General features: G+C 53.8%; 1 protein-coding gene and 1 long non-coding RNA gene across 3 annotated transcripts; one reads left to right on the top strand and one right to left on the bottom strand.

Annotated features, from left to right (window-relative positions):
• Window positions 1-426: 426 nt before the first annotated feature.
• LOC144740629 (uncharacterized) lies at window positions 427-17,767 on the top strand. Of its 2 annotated transcripts, none has more exons than XM_078623425.1 (5): window positions 427-726; window positions 2,472-3,881; window positions 6,247-6,623; window positions 10,044-10,210; window positions 12,027-17,767. In XM_078623425.1, the coding sequence occupies exons 2-5, from the start codon at window positions 3,654-3,656 to the stop codon at window positions 13,307-13,309; spliced, it is 2,055 nt and encodes a 684-aa protein (XP_078479551.1). In that variant the 5' UTR covers window positions 427-726; window positions 2,472-3,653; the 3' UTR covers window positions 13,310-17,767. The 2 variants fall into 2 exon arrangements, with proteins under 2 accessions (XP_078479551.1, XP_078479549.1); XM_078623423.1 differs by having other exon boundaries at window positions 433-921.
• On the bottom strand, window positions 12,558-18,449 carry LOC144740630 (uncharacterized). The gene is made up of 3 exons (XR_013589704.1): window positions 17,436-18,449; window positions 13,682-13,830; window positions 12,558-12,741 (listed from the first exon to the last, which is right to left on the bottom strand). It is a non-coding gene; the product is annotated as an uncharacterized LOC144740630 (long non-coding RNA).
• Window positions 18,450-19,427: the final 978 nt, after the last annotated feature.

Genomic DNA, 19,427 nt, shown 5'->3' on the forward strand with positions numbered 1-19,427 from the left:
AAACCTCGAGCGAAAAACACTTTGAACAAAATGAAGTAAATAAAATATACGACTTTAGCACGCGAGCCTTTGCTGCTATACGCTACCAACTGGTTAAAATATCGCCCGCGGACAAAACAACAAAAACTCAAATTAACTTTGAAACCCCGCGGCCTTCGTAGAACGAGCAGCCGACGTCAATTCCAACGCCGAACGGCGCGAGATAAAAAAAATTAACCGAAAATAAAAATAAAATTATCGATGCGTTTTTCACGGAACCGAGTTTTGCGCCTTGTCCCGCGTGTAGTCGCCGGCGTCGCTGCGCTCTCGGCTTAGGGGCGGCTTAGCTAAGCCGGTGGGTGGGGGGGTCTAGGGGGAGGGGGTGGGGGGGGGGTCTAGGGGGGAGGGGGTGGGGGGGTCTAGGGGGAGGGGTTTAAGGGGAGGGGGGCACGAGACGATAGCTGCTGAGGCTGATGCTGCTGCTGCTGAGGCTGATGATGCTGCTGCTGATGCTGCTGATGATGATGTGAGGGGGTTTATCTCTCCACGCGGCGCCGAGCTCGGCAGTAAACCCGGCCACCGCCACCACCACGAGGGACGTCGCCTGTCCGCCAAGACGCCAGTCGGAGCCCCCCCCCAGAGTCTCATCGCCCCCCACAACAACACCAACAGGCAGCACTGCCTAGAGGCCTTGCGAGTTAACAGTAGGGGGGAGAGCCCCCCACTCACAACATCGTCGTCGTGACGGTGAGGAGTAAGGTGGTGGTGCTGGTGGTGCTGGTTTTGTTTGTGTGGCGGCGTTCTAATGCGGCTCTGGGAGTTTTAATCCGATTTGAAAGTCGCGGCCTACCGAGCGCCTCGCCTAAGCCCCCCCCTCCCCCCAGCAAGCCTAGGCCGCTGACTCCTCTTAACCCGCTCGCAACAACAGCGCTGACACTGCAGGTTTGTTATAGACTCCTCACTACTAACCACTCACTGCTGTTGTTATTGGTGAGCGGCGATGGTGCTTCTACAAGCCGAGTCAGTCGGCTGTTAACAACGTAATTCGCGTGGTTCTAGTGTTCGTACTTCGTACTCAATCGTCGCGTGTAAACGCAGCTACGTCGTTAATATCGCTGAATATAGTTATCGATTTGACGAGAGGTGGTGGTGGTATGTGTGGTGGTGTGGGTGGTGGTGTGTGGTGTGGTATGTGTGGTGTGCGTGTGGTCGTTGGGTGTGTGGTGGTGTGTGTGGTGGTGTGAGTGTGTGGTGGTGGTGTGTGTGGTGGTGGTGTGTGTGGTGGTGGTGTATGTGGGTGGTGGTGTGTGGTGGTGTGTGTGGTGTGGTGGTGTGTGTGTGGTGTGTGTGGGTGGTGGTGTGTGTGGTGTGGTGGTGTGTGTGTGTGGGTGGTGGTGTGTGGTGGTGTGTGTGGTGTGGTGGTGTGTGGTGGTGTGTGTGGTGGTGTGTGTGGTGTGGTGGTGTGTGTGTGGTGGTGGTGTATGTGGGTGGTGGTGTGTGGTGGTGGTGTGTTGTGTGTGGTGGTGGTGTGTGTGGTGGTGGGTGGTGGTGGGTGTTGTGTGGTGGGTGGTGGGTTGGTGGGTGGTGGTGTGGTGGCGTGTGGTGGTGGTGGTGTGTGTGGAGTGGTGGTGGTGGTGTGTGTGGTGTGGTGGTGTGTGTGGTGGTGGGTGGTGGTGTGTGGTGGTGTGTGTGGTGTGGTGGTGTGTGTGGTGGTGGGTGGTGTGTGTGGTGGTGGTGTGTTGTGTGTGGTGGTGGTGTGTGTGGTGGTGGGTGGTGGGTGGTGTTGTGTGGTGGGTGGTGGTGTGGTGGTGGTGGTGGTGTGTGTGGAGTGGTGGTGGTGTGTGTGGTGGTGGTGTGTGTGGTGGTGGGTGGTGGTGTGGTGGTGTGTGTGGTGTGGTGGTGTGTGTGTGGTGGTGTGTGTGGTGGTGGGTGGTGTGTGTGGTGGTGGTGTGTTGTGTGTGGTGGTGTGTTGTGTGTGGTGGTGGTGTGTGTGGTGGTGGGTGGTGGTGGGTGGTGTTGTGTGGTGGGTGGTGGTGTGTGTGGAGTGGTGGTGGTGTGTGTGGTGGTGTGGTGGTGGTGTGTGTGGTGGTGTGTGTGTGTTGTGTGTGGTGGTGGTGTGTGTGGTGGTGTGTGTGGTGGTGTGTGTGTGTGTGTGGTGGTGTGTGTGGTGGTGTGTGTGTGTAGTGGTGGTTGGTGTTGTGTGGTGGTGTGTGGTGGTGGTGTGTGTGGTGGTGGTATGTGTGGTGTGTGTGTGGTGTGTGTGCGTGTGGTCGTGGGGTGTGTGGTGGTGTGTGTGTGGTGTGAGTGTGTGGTGGTGGTGTGTGTGGTGTGGTGGTGTGAGTGTGTGGTGGTGGTGTGTGTGGTGTGGTGGTGGTGTGTGTGGTGTGGTGGTGTGTGTGGTGGTGTTGTGTGGTGTGTGTGGTGTTGTGTGTGGTGGTGGGTGGTGTGTGGTGTGGGTGGCTTCAGTTTCTACTTTTCGCTGTATTTTTTAGACTTTCACTGCCGGATGAGGTGCAGGTGGTGGCGACTGGGCCACTGACCATACTTCACCATTCTGGTTCACGCGTCAAGACCTCATCGCTGGTCTATCTACTGCTGGATGACAGCGGTGGTGGTGACTGGCTGGGCTCTGTTCAACTTTGACCATACTTCACCATTCTGGTTCACACGTGAGGACCTCTTCACCCTTGATCGATCCACTGCTGGATGAAGCCGCCTACAATGATGATGTGCTGCCAATGCGCACAGGGCCATTTGTGGTGACGTGACGGGGTCGCCATTCCTCCTGCGGGGATCCTCAACACTCCTTGACGATTCAGTGGCTCCATCCGATTCTGTCGGTGGCGGTGCTCACAATTGGGATGTTGGCAAAGGCAAACGATTAAATTCTTTGTTTTTACCGTCATCGCCGATGACGATCGTCATCCGATCGTAGCTGTCCGTGACAATCGGCAAGGCAGCATCACGACCTTCATAACGACTCATCGACAAGCGCTCCATCATCATCATCACTGTCGTCGTCGTCGTAGCTATAACCACAATCACAGGGCAACAGTCGCCACCGTCACCACGGTCGCCACCGTCACCACGGTCGCATACAAACAACCACAGTCACCAGTCGCCACTATCAGTCACCACCACCAGCCATCACCATTGACACCAACCACCACCAACCACCACCACCAGCCATCACCATTGACACCAACCACCACCACCAATCACCACCACCAGCCATCACCATTGACACCAACCACCACCAGTCACCACCACCACCAATCACCACCACCAGCCATCACCATTGACACCAACCACCACCAGTCACCACCACCAATCACCACCACCACCAGCCATCACCATTGACACCAACCACCACCACCACCAACCACCACCAGCCATCACCATTGACACCAACCACCACCACCACCAACCACCACCAGTCACCACCATTGCCACCAACCACCACCAACCACCACTACCACCACCAGTCGGCACGAGTCAGCAGCAGCAGCAGCGGCACATGGCGACCATGCTGAGACGAATCCGCACGGAGAACTACTCTGAGGAGGAGAAGCGCGTCTTCCTGCGACTCCTCGCCGGGGAGTCGGGTCTCCTGGACGAGACTTCAAGGGGAGGAGGAGGAGGTGGTGGTGGTGGTGGTGGTGGAGGAGTGGGGGATGGAGGGGGGTGGCGGGCCTGCCCACCCCACCGGGGTGGTGCTGGGGGGGGGTGGTGGGGGGGGGCTCTCCCCAGCGCCCCCCCGCGCCTCTCCGCTGTCGGACCGAGCGGCCGCGTGGCACCGCCTGTCGCGCCGCTACAACGCCATCCTGGCGGGCAGGGCGGCCAGCCGAGACCCCTGGCAGCTGCGGGCACTCTGGAAGAGACTCAAGCTCAAGGCCAGGAAGGTGAGGAAGGGCTTAGAGACGAGGGGCTTAGAGGCGAGGGGAGGGGCTTAGAGCCGAGGGGAGGGGCTTAGAGACGAGGGGAGGGGCTTAGAGACGAGGGGAGGGGCTTAGAGACGAGGGGAGGTGCTTAGAGGGGAGGGGTTTAGAGGCGAGGGGAGGGGCTGCGAGGGGAGGGGCTTAGAGGGGAGGGGCTGCGAGGGGAGGGGCTTAGAGACGAGGGGAGGGGCTTAGAGAGGAGGGGCTTAGAGGGGAGGGGCTTAGAGGGGAGGGGCTGCGAGGGGAGGGGCTTAGAGGCGAGGGGAGGGGCTTAGAGGCGAGGGGAGGGGCTTAGAGGGGAGGGGCTTAGAGGGGAGGGGCTTAGAGGGGAGGGGCTTAGAGGTGAGGGGAGGGGCTTAGAGGCGAGGGGAGGGGCTTAGAGACGAGGGGAGGGGCTTAGAGGCGAGGGGAGGGGCTTAGAGGGGAGGGGCTTAGAGACGAGGGGAGGGGCTTAGAGGCGAGGGGAGGGGCTTAGAGACGAGGGGAGGGGCTGCAAGGGGAGGGGCTTAGAGACGAGGGGAGGTGCTAAAAGAGATGTATGTTGAACTATTAAAATGGAGGTTTCTGGGTTAGATCGCGTAAATATGAATGTGTCTTTAAAGCCGCCACCACCCGACGGCCAATTGTTAAGGGGCTTGTCACGTAACACGAAACATGCCAATTCGTTACTCGTACAGCACTAACTAGTGTTGGAGAGTAAACTACACTATACACCACTATACACTACACCACTATACACTACACCACTATATACTGTTTAACACGTAGGCTTTCGCAACCAATATCATCCATAATTAAGGTTTTTTGGGGTTAGATCGCATACATATTTTAATGCATTTCTAAATCATCTCAACTCGCAAAACCCATCCATCCAGTTCACCATGGAAGTGGAAGCTGACAGAACTCAACCATTTCTGGATATTCTGCTCAGACGGGGTCAAAACGGTCAAATAACACATGCAGTGTTTACCGAAAGAAAACGCACACTGACGCCTATCTGAATGGAGAGTCACACCATCACCCCGCACAGAAATCTGCTCTTATCAAGACGCTCATTCACCGAGCTAAGAAAGTGTCAGATGGTGACAGTCTGAGAAGTGGAATGAAGCATGTTGAAGAAGCGTTGCGAATGAACGGTTACAATGATACACAAATCAACAGGGCATTGAATGCCACAAGCAAATCAAATAACACTGCGTTGAAACTGCACAAGTTATGAAAACGATCAAAATGCCGTACATTGCGGGAGTAACTGATAAATTAGCCAGATGTTTGGAAAAACAGAACATCCGAGTTAGATTTGGCACGGTACATAAAATACAGAAATTCATCATCTGGTACTAAAGATGTGTTACCGAAGCTATCAACAGGATTAACTGCACGTGTGGCAAATGTTGTGTTGGGCGAATGATCAGCACGGGACTAAAAGAACATCAGAGAAATATTAAATTCTCCAAAATACAACTGTCAGCAGTAGCATAACACATGTGCCAACTCAATTAATTTTAATAATGTTAACAAATTGGAGAATCTATAGAAATTGAAATAAAATAATTCCCGTTCGGATAGCTACCGCCTTAGTGCTGCGCGGAAGCAAATGATCAAATAATACATTGTTTAAAGGGACCACTATACACTACATCACTATACACTACACTACTATATGCTACACTATACACTACACCACTATACACGACACCACTATACATTGCACCACTATACACTATACACTACACCACTACACTATACACGACACCACTATACATTGCACCACTATACACTATACACTACACCACTACACTATACATGACACCACTATACATTCTTTGGTTCTTTTCGGTTAAGTCACGTGACTTAACCGAAAAGAACCAAAGAATAATTCCTGCAGTCACGAAAGCTCCTAAATTAAGATTCAACCACTATACACTATACCACTATACACTATACCACTATACACTACACTATACACTACACTATACACTACGCCACTAACCACTACACTACTATACATCACACCACTACACACCACACTATACACTACACACTACACCACTATACACTACACTATACACTACACCACTATACACTACACTATACACTACTATACACTACACCACTATACACTACACCACTACACACTACACTACACCACTACACTATACACTACACTATACACTACACTACTATACACTACACACTACACCACTATACACTACACTACACCACTATACACTACACTACTATACACTACACCACTATACACTACACTATACACCACTATACACTGCACCGCTATACCCACTCCCCACTCTCTGACCCACACCCACAGGACCTGGTGCTCTTCCACAAACACGGCTCGACGGGCGACACCTCCACCTCCTCGTCCCTCTCGTCCCCCGCGGACGCCACACACCTCGGCGGCGGCGTCGGCGGGGCGACCAACCCCCTCCCCCCCACCTCCTCGTCGTCGTCGGCGTCGCCGCCCTCGGCGTTCGAGCCGGACCCCACGTCGCTGCGCGTCTGGGAGATGGCGCCCCAGTGCTTCTCCGACCTCGCCGTCCTGGGGGGCGGAGCCTCTGGAGGGGCCGTGGCCCAGTGCATTGTGGGCGGTGGCCTGGCTGGGGGAGCCGGGTGGTACCAACAGGAGGTGGGGTCGGTGCTGCTCCGGCCCAAAGCGGAACCAGAGGACGACCTGGGGTACGAACGGTGAGTGGGCGAGTGGGCGAGTGGGCGAGTGGGCGAGTGGGCGAGTGGGGGAGTGGGGGAGTGGGCGAGAGGTGAGCAGAGTTCAAGTTCAATTTATTAGGTGTAGCCCTGTGAGCCATTCGGCTCTTGAATCGGGTGCAACTGCAACAAACAAAAAAACAAAAACATGAACAAGAAAACATCTTCAAGTGAATATGTGACTGAGTGCAAACAGAAAATCCAAGAAAAGACAGCAAAATGTTGCAGAAAAAGCACCGTACACCAACGCTGTGTGCAAAAATCCCAGTGGGATGCAAGTCAAACAACAACAACAACCACAAGACAACTTAGATTAAGGCCATCAGTCTAACTCTGTACTACAACAACACAAACATGGCTAAACCAACACACTTTTCGAAATCACCAAAATAAAGCCATGAAAGCAATGAAACAGTGATCATAGGAACTGTGACGGAATTTTCACAATAAATGGCATAAACAACATGTACTACCAAAACCCTGTGTGTCGGGGCGCCACGGTGGGGAGATCTCACCATCGCCTGGTCCGCAGGAGGTCGTGGATTCGATTCCGACCCTAACGATGCCTGTTGTCTATTTGGCGAAATGTTAGCACCATCGCCTGGTACGCAGGAGGTCGTGGATTGAAACCTGACCCTAACGGAGTCTGTTGTATAGATGGTGAAATGTTAGCACCATCGCCTGGTACGCAGGAGGTCGTGGATTGAAACCTGACCCTAACGGAGTCTGTTGTATAGATGGTGAAATGTTAGCACCATCGCCTGGTACGCAGGAGGTCGTGGATTGAAACCTGACCCTAACGGAGTCTGTTGTATAGATGGTGAAATGTTAGCACCATCGCCTGGTACGCAGGAGGTCGTGGATTGAAACCTGACCCTAACGGAGTCTGTTGTCTATTTGGCGAAATGTTAACTACCTCGCCTGGTATGCAGGAGGTCGTCGGTTCGATTCCGACCCTTAGAATGTCCGTTGTATATTTGGTAGCAAGCGTTGTGTACAGAGATTTATGTACACAGCTGGAATCGAACTCGGATCGCCGGGTTAGTAGCGCAGCGTGCGAACCGCTACACTTCCGCTCCCCACACTCGCACACACACATAACAAAGATAAAGATCCCCTGTATAGCCTTAACAGACTGTTGGGGCAAGTGCTGTTATCGAGCAGCGCCTATGAAGGCTACCGGCACTGTGGCACACGAGGGGGTGGGTGGCCAGCACCACACCCGGCCGCCTTTGTCTCCCCAGCAGCGATGTGTTTACACACCGCACCAGGTATCATTTGAGGCCGAGTCGACCTAGGGGAGGCCCAGGACCGGTTCAGATAATCGTCACTGATGTTGGCCGTGAGCGGGAATCGAATTCGGGTCGCCGGGTTCGTAGTGCAGCGTAGCGCTAACCACTGCACCACCGCTCCCCACAACAACAACCGCCATTCGCCACTAAGTGGCGGTGACGTCACCACGACGCTTGTGCCAGGCCATGTGCACCCTGAGGCCACGTGAAGTGTCGAACGCCCGCTGGCAGGAGGTCACGGGGCAGACCCAGGTGCCACGGGTCGACTGACCGAGATGACCGAGATGACTGGCTGATGCACCACCTGTGCCCCCTACTGTGCCAACTTGCTGTGATTTAGCCACCCGGCGCTCCGCTCGTTGTTGTGAGCGTCGCTCCTCCGCCCTCCGTTGTTGTTGGAGGGCGACTGCCTCCAACTGCCCAGTAGCGTCCATCACGAGCCTCCTCCACTGAGGCCGATCTTGACACCGCTGGTACCAGTCATCGGCAAGTCCACTCAGTACCACGTCCTCCTGTACCACATCACTCCATCTCTTCTCTAGCCCGTGCCGCGCCCGTTTAGCCCCCTCGATCCGGCCGAACAAAAGCTGTTTAGGCATGCGGTGGCTGGGCATGCGGGCTACATGACCCAGCCAACGCAGCCTTGCCTGCCGGAGGAGCTCACTGATGGGACTTTGCCCAGATCTTTCAAGGACTTGTGAGCTCCTCACACAATCCAGCCTGGTTAAACCCAGGATGGATCGTAGGCAGGCCAGCCTAAATGTTTCCAACCGGCGAAGATGCTCCACTAGTGGGGTCCACGTTTAGCAAGCGTAGAGAAGGGAGGGAATGACCGTGGCCGAGAAGACCTGAAGCTTCGTGCGGAGCGACAGACCAGGTAGCTTCCACACAGCGTTACGCAACCGATGAAAAGATATTGCCGCTCGACTGATTCGGAGTGAGACCTCTGCTGATAAACTGGAGCCGGTCATAAGCACACTGCCCAGGTATGGGAAACTCTCCACTCTCTCCACAACTGCCCCATCACCGATTGGGAGTTGTGGGGGTGGAGTGTCCGATGGTACAAAATACCCAGGCAGGTGCTTAGTTTTGGTGGGGCTGATGGTAAGGCCCCACCTCTTAGTGGCACGCTCCAGTCTCAGCAGCAGCGTCTCCAACTCCTCTTCTGAATGAGCAGCTATTACCAAATCATCGGCATACATAACGTGGTTGACCAATAGGGAGCCATCCCTTGATCGCACCCGGGCGTCGATCAGCCTCCCATTATATCTGTACCAAATGGAAATTCCCCCGGTACAGCTATTGAAGGCTTCACGAACTACGCAGTCGAAATAGATGTTAAATAATGTGGGAGCCAGAGGACATCCCTGTCGCACCCCAAGGTGTACAGGGAAAGGCTCCGACTCCCGGCCACGTAGTTTTACCCGGGCCCGCTCACCATCATGAAGGTCCTTAATGATCGTGAGCAGAGGGTCAGGGACTCCGAAAGCACGAAGAACAACCCAGAGCCCAGTCCTACTGATGGTATCATAGGCCTTGACCAGGTCAATAAAGCAGAGATGTAGGTCTTTTTGGAATTCCCTACACCTCTGCTGTAGCAGACGGACAGAAAATATGGCATCTGTGCAGGACCGCCCTTTCCTGAAACCGCATTGGGGCTCCGCAAGCCTCTCCTCAGCGTGCCTAGCAAGGCGATGTTGAATAATCCTTGCCAGGACCTTACCCGGCACACTGAGGAGTGAGATGCCCCTGTAGTTGTTACAGTCGGTACGGTCCCCCTTCTTAAAGAGGGGGACCACCAGGGCATCCTTCCAGTCCTGCGGAACCCGTCCAATGGTCCAGACTGTTGTTATGATGTCATCTACACACACACGTGTACACACACACACACATCTACATATACACACACACGTGTACACACACACACACCTCTACATATACACACACACGTGTACACACACACACCTCTACATATACACACGTGTACACACATCTACATACACACACACACGTGTACACATGCGTACCAGTTTGACCTCTGGCACGCTTTGAACTTTGACATTCTGGTTGTTGGCTGTGACCCCCCCCCCCCCCACTCTGCGTGGTGCAGGGCCATGTCCGGGGTGCTTGGCTCGGCCGAGGCGTCCTTGCTCCTCTCCGAGCTGCCCGTCATCAGCTCCGTGATGTCGGTGGGCGCAGGGAGAGCCGGCGAGTCGAACGTTGTTGGAGAAGCGTCCACTGGGGAGTCCGTGGATCTAAAAGGATCGCACGGGGGAGGTACGCACATGGTCAGGGAGGGGGCGAGAGGGGTGTGGGAGAGGGTGGGTAACCTGTGAGTGAGTGTGTGGGGTGAGTGTGTGGTGAATGTGAGTGTCTGTGTGGTGTGTGTGAGAGTGTGTGGTGTGTGTGCGTGTGGTGAGTGTGGTGTCTGTGTGTACGTGTGTACGTGTGAGTGTGTGTGGTGTCTGTGTGTACGTGTGTGGTGTCTGTGTGTGCGTGTGGGAGTGTGGTGTCTGTGTGTGCGTGTGGGAGTGTGGTGTCTGTGTGTGCGTGTGGTGAGTGTGGTGTCTGTGTGTACGTGTGAGTGTGTGTGGTGTCTGTGTGTGCGTGTGGGAGTGTGGTGTCTGTGTGTGCGTGTGGGAGTGTGGTGTCTGTGTGTGCGTGTGGTGAGTGTGGTGTCTGTGTGTACGTGTGAGTGTGTGTGGTGAGTGTGGTGTCGGTGTGTGCGTGTGGTGAGTGTGGTGTCTGTGTGGCATGTGTGAGTGTGTCTAGTCCGTGACCACCCCCTCGATGGTGCTGGACGGTAACGCTGCGGTGGATGTAAGAAATGCCATAAAGGAAAGGCCAATTTAATCAGCTGATCCCAGAGGTCGCAACCGGGTACCCGATACCCGTACCCTACCCGATACCCGGCTACCCGTACCCGGCCGGGTACGGGTACCCGTTAGCGACCCTGGTGCGGCCGGGTACGGGTAGGCCGTGAGTCACTGGTGAGTCACCGTTTCTCACTCATTTCCCAACGTCTTGTCTCTTCTCACAATTCAAGTTCCTAGAATCAACCCACCCGCGCCTGCAACATGGCTTCATCCCAGAGGTCGCAATCGGGTACCCGATACCCGTACCCTACCCGTACCCGGCCGGGTATGGTTACCCGTTTGCGAACCTGGTGCGGCCGGGTACGGGTACGGGTAAGGAATCAAAGCCCGTTTGCGACCTCTGGCGACAGAGCAGGTAGCGTCCACACAGCGTTACGCAGCCAATGAAAAGATATTGCCGCTCGACTGATTCAGAGACCTCTGCTGTCAAACCGGAGCTGGTCATAACCACACTGCCCACACCAACACAGACACTCACTGACACACACACACACACAGACACTCACACACGCTGACACACACATACACAGACACTCACACACACAGACACTCACACACGCTGACACACACGCTGACACACACAAACACACAGACACTCACACACGCTGACACACACACACACTGACACACACACAAAGACACTCACACTCACACACGCTGACACACACATGCTGACACACTCTGACACACACACAGACACACACACACGCTGACACACACACACGCTGACACACACACAGACACTCACACACGCTGATCTCCTCATGGTGCTTGTAGCCACCGCAACGGCCAACATGGGCTCTGGATGAGTGCGAGGGGCTGGTAACCCCTCTACCTTCAATTTAATGACCGTGTAATCACGCACAAAATAAATGGCTAAGCTTGTGGCGAGTGGCCACGTGGAATATCCGCACGTTCGCTGTGGAGGAGAGGCTGTCGCCTGACGAAGCAAGTTGTAGTGACACTCTTTTTATATTTACGTGATATAACCCACAACACCCGTATCAGGGATGAGATCGGGTCGCGAAAGTCTCTGTGTCGTAGTGAAAGTACCGACAGCGGGAGGGCACAAATCGTGGCGGGGTGGCGGTTTCTGTAATTCTATTTTTTCACCGTTTAATAATTGTTTAATAATTGTTTAATAATTGTTTAATAATTGTTTAATAATTGTTTAATAATTGTTTAATAATTGTTTAATAATTGTCTCCGCTCTGCAGCCGGGCTCTCAGCGGACGGCCTCTCCTCCCCTCTCCACCTCCTCCTCGACAACGACGACGACGACGACCACGACGACGACGAGACGACCTCCCGCGGCGTCGCCATGGAGACGTCGCCGTCGTCGGACCCCCCACGCATCGGCAAGCGCGAGCAGGAGGAGGAGGAGGTGGAGGGGCAGCAGCAGCAGGAGGAGGAGGTGGAGGAGGGCCGGCGAGAGAGATTCTCTCCCTACGAAGGGGACGGCAAAGTGGCGTCGGAGGGAGGGAGACCCGAAACGTCGGACACCGCCGCCAACGTCTCTCGTGGCAGGCCGGAGGCTTTGTGCTCGCCTAGCGGCAACAACGGCAACAACAACGGCAACAACGCCGGCAACAACGCCGGCGGTCGTGGTGACGGAGACGACGCCGGTGGCGACGTGATGGTGGTGGACTCGTCTCCGAGCGCGTCCGCCGCCTCCACCCTCCTCTCCCTGGCCGTGGCTCACCCCCACCCCCCCCTGCCCCCCCTCGCCACCACCACCACCACCACCACCACCGCTGCCACCGCCGCCACCCCCGCAAGGACCTCCGGGCAGAATGGCACGGGCGGCGTCGTCAGGGGCGTCAGGAACCCGACCCTGTCGCAGTCCGTGCCGCCTCTGACGCCAAGCAGCGCTCTGCCGCAGCGGCGGGGGGTGTCCGGATTCCGAGATGGGCACCTGCGGAACGTCGCTCCCTTCAACCACCACCAGCAGCAGCAGCAGCATCAGCACCAGCAGCAGCAGCAGCATCAGCACCGGCATCAGCATCAGCAGCAGCAGCCGCGCAACGATAAGATAATCGCGGCGATCATGTCGCGGGTCCGCGCCCAGAGACACCGCGACCACCCGGGCCTGGCGTTCTCTCGCGACGCCCGCCGGTTTGCGGCAAACTTTTCCGCTTCTCCCTCCTCCTCCTCCTCCTCGTCTGCCGCCGGTGGTGCCGGCGTCACCGCAGCCAGCGCCCAGCTGTCGGTGGCGCCGCTGGCTTCGGTGGGAACGGCGTCGGCGGGAGGGGGACCGTCCGGGGCTCCGGCGCCGGACGGAGACACGCCGGCGTTCTCCGCCGCTCCGCAGAGACACGCGGCGGCAGCGGCGGCGACGCTGGAGTTTGCGCGCCGGGAGCACGTGGCCAGGATGGAGAACCTGCGTCTGGAGCGCGAGATCCTGGAGATGAAGCGCGACGTGTGGAGGCTGCGGCGGCAGAGCCTGCAGGCGGGAGTCGAGGTCTACCCGCTCGAGGGGGACGACTGCGACGGGCTGTGACGCGGGTGGGAGGCGTGGCGGGGATGGTGGTGATGATGGTGATGGTGGTGATGGTGGTGATGGTGGTGACGACGGTCCGAGTCAGTCGGTCCGAGGCAGTCGGTCCGACTCGGTTCACACGAGACAGTCGGAGGCGGTCGGTCCGAGGCAGTCGGAGTCGGTCCGCCCAGAAGCTCAAACGGACGCAGTCGGGTCGGCGGTTCGCTTTCGTCGGTGGGCACGGTGGCGGTGGGTCATGGTGGCGGTGGGGCACGGTGGGGCACGGTGGGGCACGGTGAGTCCTGATTAGTCCCCACTACCCTCCCTACTACCTCCCCCCATTGTCAGGAAGGGCACCTCGACAAAGACCCTGGACGCCCGCCTGACACCCACCTTCTGAAGCGACACTCCGCCAGCGTTTGTGAGCCGCAGGAACTTTTCGCCGCCTCCTCCCGGCTCGTGTTTGAACGCCGGATTTTCAGGGGCCCGCGGCGTCCGCCGGCGTGCGCTTTTTATTCATTTCGTTTACGAGGAACGAAGCCCTGAGGCAAAAAAACAAAACCGGTGGCTCCTTAAACTACTCAACTCGATTTTATTGTGACCAAGTGGCCGTCACGGATGACAGCAGCTCAACCAAGTGGCTGACGCCATCAACACGGGGACACTGATAGCAGCAGCCAAATACTCTACACGTGTGTTTCTACAGACTCCTAGAAACCCATAGATATCCAGAGGCCCACACCCATAGAGACACACACCCATAGAGACACACACACACCAATAGAGCACACATACACCCACAGAGACCCACAGACACCCACAGAGACACACACACCCACAGACACACACACACCCACAGAGACCCACATACACCCACAGAGACCCACATACACCCATAGAGACACACCCACAGAGACACACACCCACAGAGACACACATACACCCACAGAAACACACATACACCCATAGAGACACACACACCCATAGAGACACACACCCACAGAGACACACACCCACAGAGACACACACCCACAGAGACACACACCCACAGAGACACACACCCACAGAGACACACACCCACAGAGACACACACCCATAGAGACTCACATACACCCACAGAGAGCCATAGAAATCCACCGTACTTATCGAGACCCACACTAAAACTAAACTATGTTTGTACTCTTTGGTTCTTTTGGTAAAGTCACGTAGGTAGAAATAAAATAAAACAAATCACGACGTTTCGATCGCAACACAAGCAATCTTCATCAGGTGGAACAACCACAGCAAGAAACAATGCTGCAGTAGGCGAGAATAGCTTCAACTCGAGATGGAAATCTGTTGATTGTTGCCAAGTGCAAGGCCCCACTGATCTGCTGCGAGCTGGGCCATCACTAATGACAGCGGCTTATCCAATTGGCTGATAACATCATCATCACCGCGTGGACATTGATAGCAGCAGGCACACGCTCTTGAGCGCGTGGTGACGAACGCAGGAACCCTTTGTACCAATGGGAAAGCAATGGGGGGTGGGGGGGGTTAGCGTACCTGGTACGAGTAAAGAACATCTGTGGGGTCGGGGCGGAACTGTTAAACGTTGAATAACAATTACGACAAGAAGTGATTCTTTGTAAATAATGCTTTTTTTTTGTATTAACCGTTGATGATTTCACGACGATGAAGGAGGAGGATGCAGGTGTTTGATTAAGAATGTCGCACGGTTAATGTGGGAAACTAACGTTAAGTGCGGTCCTCCTGTAACGGCGTTGCCCGTATTTGCGTTCCTGAAGCAACGCCGCGTTGCGGAACAATCGCGGTGATAACCAATGATACCACGTCGCATCGGGGTGTGAAGCGCAGTCCGCGACAACGCGTGGGATGCGCACGCAGGCCGAACAAAGACTCTGGTGCGTGGGTACCACCTTGAATGATCCAGCAGCATCCCGATGCCTTGTGCGGTGATGACGGTGATGACGACAATGATGATGATGACGATGATGATGACGATGATGATGATGACGATGATGATGATGATGACGACGATGATGATGACGATGATGATGACGATGATGACGACGATGATGACGACGATGACGACGATGATGACGACGATGATGACGACGATGATGACGATGATGATGATGACGACGATGATGATGATGCTACGCCGAGGCGGCCGTACAACCGCTAATTTCTACTCTTGCGACGTAGTTCCTTCCGCTCGATCGCGTTATGTATCCAGTTCTCATCCCTATCATCCATCATCGCGTTATGAATCCAATTCGCGTTGTGATAACGACACGAAGCGTTAAAGCGGGAAGGGACTGTATTTGGTCGGTAGGTGTCGGTGGGATGTGCTTGGATGTCGTCGGGTTACCATTACCGTTGTTTATATACTCGCGTAGGCAATTGTATAGTTTTCTAAATGCACTTGGGCATATCACTGTCGGGCGTTCAGACGCGTACCATGTGCTCCGTTGAGATACGCTTGGACGTATATGGAGCGTCCGGTTCCAACGATTTATGATGTTATTTATACTCGCCTGTCTATAGAGCTGCAATCACTTGTCCGTAGATTTCAGCAGGGTGCTTCGTGTACGTGCGTGCGTGTGTGCGTGCGTGCGTGTGTGCGTGCGTGTGTGCGTGTGTGTGTGCGTGTGTACGTGCGTGTGTGTGTACGTGCGTGCGTGTGTACGTGCGTGTGTGTGCGTACGTGTGTGCGTGTGTGCGTGTACGTGTGTACGCGTGTGTGTGTACGTGTGTGTGTGCGTGTGAACCGCTTTGAGCACCCCAGGTAGCCAACGGTGCTAATCGGGAGGTGCGGGGGGGGGGACGATGTAGCGTCGGGAAGTTTAGATCAACTCGAGTTCGTCTCAAGAGCATCGATGACCACCCACAGCAGTCGAGATTCGCCAGTTCTAGGTGAATCCGTCTGATAGAAATCCAATTGTTGTCGTCCGAGATTCATCTCGGATATCACTGAGCGGTCCAGATGCAGCGATAATCGCGTTCGTTTTACATTCTTCACTGTCGGCGGGTTGCGTCCAGGATGCGCCATTCCGTTGTGCAAGTTCACTTATTTTCGATGTAAAGCTTTCGTGACTGCAGCGATTCATCTTCTTGGTTCTTTCGGTAAAGTCGTCACGTAGAATGGAAATAATCAACTAATAAAAATAAAACATAATAAAATACAATTCTCACGACGTTTCGGCCACAACACAAGCAGCCGTCCTCAGGTGAAGAACAGGTCTGTTGGAAAGACAGCGTCTGAATGAAACACCACCAGGCTTGGAGCGTATATTTAAGCTGGGTTGGAGGGGGAAGAGCGCCTTGACAAAAGCATTTGCATATCAAGAAGAATTTAGCATATTTATGGGAAATGCAGATATGCGATTAGTACTACTTGTGAAAAGCGTAGGAGGTGGGCGGGGGGTTTAAAGTCATGACTTTAAATCCCCCTGTCCACCTACGCATTTGCGTTGTGGCCGAAACGTCGTGAGAATAATTTTATAATGTTTAATTTTTATTATTTTATTATTTCCCTTCTACGTGACTTTACCGAAAGAACCAAGAAGATGAAGCGGACCCTTAAGGGCTGCTACGTGACCTCGTTGATTGTGAACTACCTTGAACTTTGACTTAAAACGTTCGTCACCGCAGGAATTCACATTCTCGGTTCTCTCGGTAAATATTATTAGGTTTTTTCGGTAAAGTCACGTAGGTAAAAAATTTAAATGAAAGTAAAATAAAAAATAAAATACAAATCACGACGTTATTTTTATTTTACTTTTATAAATTTTAATTTTCTACCTACGTGACTTTACCGAAAAAACCTAAGAAGATGAATCCTTGCAGTCACGAAAGCTTCAAATCTAGAATCTTTCGGTAACGTCGCGTTGATACAAAATAAAATAACATAATTAAATTAAATAATGAGTTGCTTTCATTTTCAATTTCTTTGTATTTTTCTTTTGTTAAATTTCATTTTATTTTCTATCTACGTGGTGACTTTACCGAAGAAACCAAGAAGATAATTCCCTGCAGTCATGAAAGCTTTAAATCGAAATTTGTATTTTTAAATTTTTATTAAATTTCATTTCATTTTCCGTTTACGTGACTTTACCGAAAGAACCAAGAAGATGTTAACTACCTTGCCTGGTGTACAGGAGGTCGTGGGTTCGATCCCGACCGATGCCCGTTTGTATATTTGGAGTCCGCGTGTCTCGCTCCCCGGTGAGCGTGTGGATTTCCCCTCCACGTTTCGAATCGGCGTTCAGAGGGTATGTGGCCGCCGCTGCTGCTGCTCTGGATGTCCACGTGTTGATGGTGGTGATCTCAGCCACTCGGTTGAGCTGCTGTCACTTGTGACTGGCAGGTCGCTTCTGATGAAAGTTCTCCGTAGCAGCTTCGTTGGCGGGGGGGGGGGGTGCTCTCGTATCTGGTAAGAATAATAAAATAGTTTCATTTTTCGATGTAAAGCTGCTTTCGTGACTGCAGGGATTCATCTTCTTGGTTCTTTCGCTAAAGTCGTCACGTAGAATGGAAATAATAAAATAAAACAATATAATTCTCACGACGTTTCGGCCACAACGCAAGCAGCCGTCCTCAGGTGGAGAACAGGTCTGTCGAGAAGACAGCGTCTGAATGAAAATAGTTTCAGTTTGTCACGGATTCACGCTCCATTGCGCCTCTCGAAGGACTGAGTTTGTAAACGGATTTCCCCCCCAAAAAACGTCCTATCGGGTCTCCGACGTCCCCACTGGTGGAGACGCGCCGATTCTCCTCCATCGTCTGCCGGAGTTCGCTCGGGGGTGGAAGGGCGCCGAGATGCGTGGCCGGTCACCTGTGAATGGACCCAGCGCCTCGCCCACGTGGGCGCGTTGTTGTGTTTTTAGTTTGTAGAGCGCCGTCATCCTGAGAGTCGAGTAATGTCCACCTCGCCGTGCGGTTACTCTGTGACACCAGCAGGTCACCAACGGTGGGGTACATTGTGGCTATGCGCATCCTCTGTTAGGACGTACCGGCCAGCGCAGAGGAAGAGTAGGCCAAATACCGCCCCCTACAGAGGGGCTCCGTATGGGGCAGCGCCTTTTATTAACCATCCTGTCTACAGGACGTCTAGATGCAGTGAGACAGTGTCTACACGACTTGTAGATCTACAGGACGTCTAGATGCAGTGAGACTGTCTACACGACTTGTAGATCTACAGGGCGTCTAGATGCAGTGAGCCAGTGTCTACACGACTTGTAGATCTACAGGGCGTCTAGATGCAGTGAGACAGTGTCTACACGACTTGTAGATCTACAGGGCTCTAGATGCAGTGAGACAGTGTCTACACGACTTGTAGATCTACAGGGCGTCTAGATGCAGTGAGACAGTGTCTACACGACTTGCAGATCTACAGGGCGTCTAGATGCAGTGAGCCAGTGTCTACACGACTTGTAGATCTACAGGGCGTCTAGATGCAGTGAGACAATGTCTACACGACTTGTAGATCTACAGGGCGTCTAGATGTAGTGAGACAGTGTCTACACGACTTGCAGATCTACAGGGCGTCTAGATGCAGTGAGACAGTGTCTACACGACTTGCAGATCTACAGGGCGTCTAGATGCAGTGAGCCAGTGTCTACACGACTTGTAGATCTACAGGGCGTCTAGATGCAGTGAGACAGTGTCTACACGACTTGTAGATCTACAGGGCTCTAGATGCAGTGAGACAGTGTCTACACGACTTGTAGATCTACAGGGCGTCTAGATGTAGTGAGACAGTGTCTACACGACTTGCAGATCTACAGGGCGTCTAGATGCAGTGAGACAGTGTCTACACGACTTGTAGATCTACAGGGCGTCTAGATGCAGTGAGACAGTGTCTACACGACTTGTAGATCTACAGGACGTCTAGATGCAGTGAGACAGTGTCTACACGACTTGTAGATCTACAGGACGTCTAGATGCAGTGAGACAGTGTCTACACGACTTGTAGATCTACAGGACGTCTAGATGCAGTGAGACAGTGTCTACACGACTTGTAGATCTACAGGACGTCTAGATGCAGTGAGACAGTGTCTACACGACTTGTACATCTACAGGACTCTAGATGCAGTGAGACAGTGTCTACACGATTTGTAGATCTACAGGGCGT

Source organism: Lampetra planeri, unplaced genomic scaffold (assembly GCF_965212315.1).
Source record: "Lampetra planeri unplaced genomic scaffold, kcLamPlan1.2.h2 scaffold_249, whole genome shotgun sequence".
NCBI classification, from domain to species: domain Eukaryota; kingdom Metazoa; phylum Chordata; class Hyperoartia; order Petromyzontiformes; family Petromyzontidae; genus Lampetra; species Lampetra planeri.

Bases quoted from the DNA above. Each gene is read 5' to 3' on its own strand.
- LOC144740629 (XM_078623425.1), top strand. From the start codon at position 3,654: ATGGAGGGGGGTGGCGGGCCTGCCCACCCCACCGGGGTGGTGCTGGGG. The intron at 3,882-6,246 runs GTGAGGAAGGGC...CCACACCCACAG, and splicing joins TCAAGCTCAAGGCCAGGAAG to GACCTGGTGCTCTTCCACAA. The intron at 6,624-10,043 runs GTGAGTGGGCGA...TGCGTGGTGCAG, and splicing joins GACGACCTGGGGTACGAACG to GGCCATGTCCGGGGTGCTTG.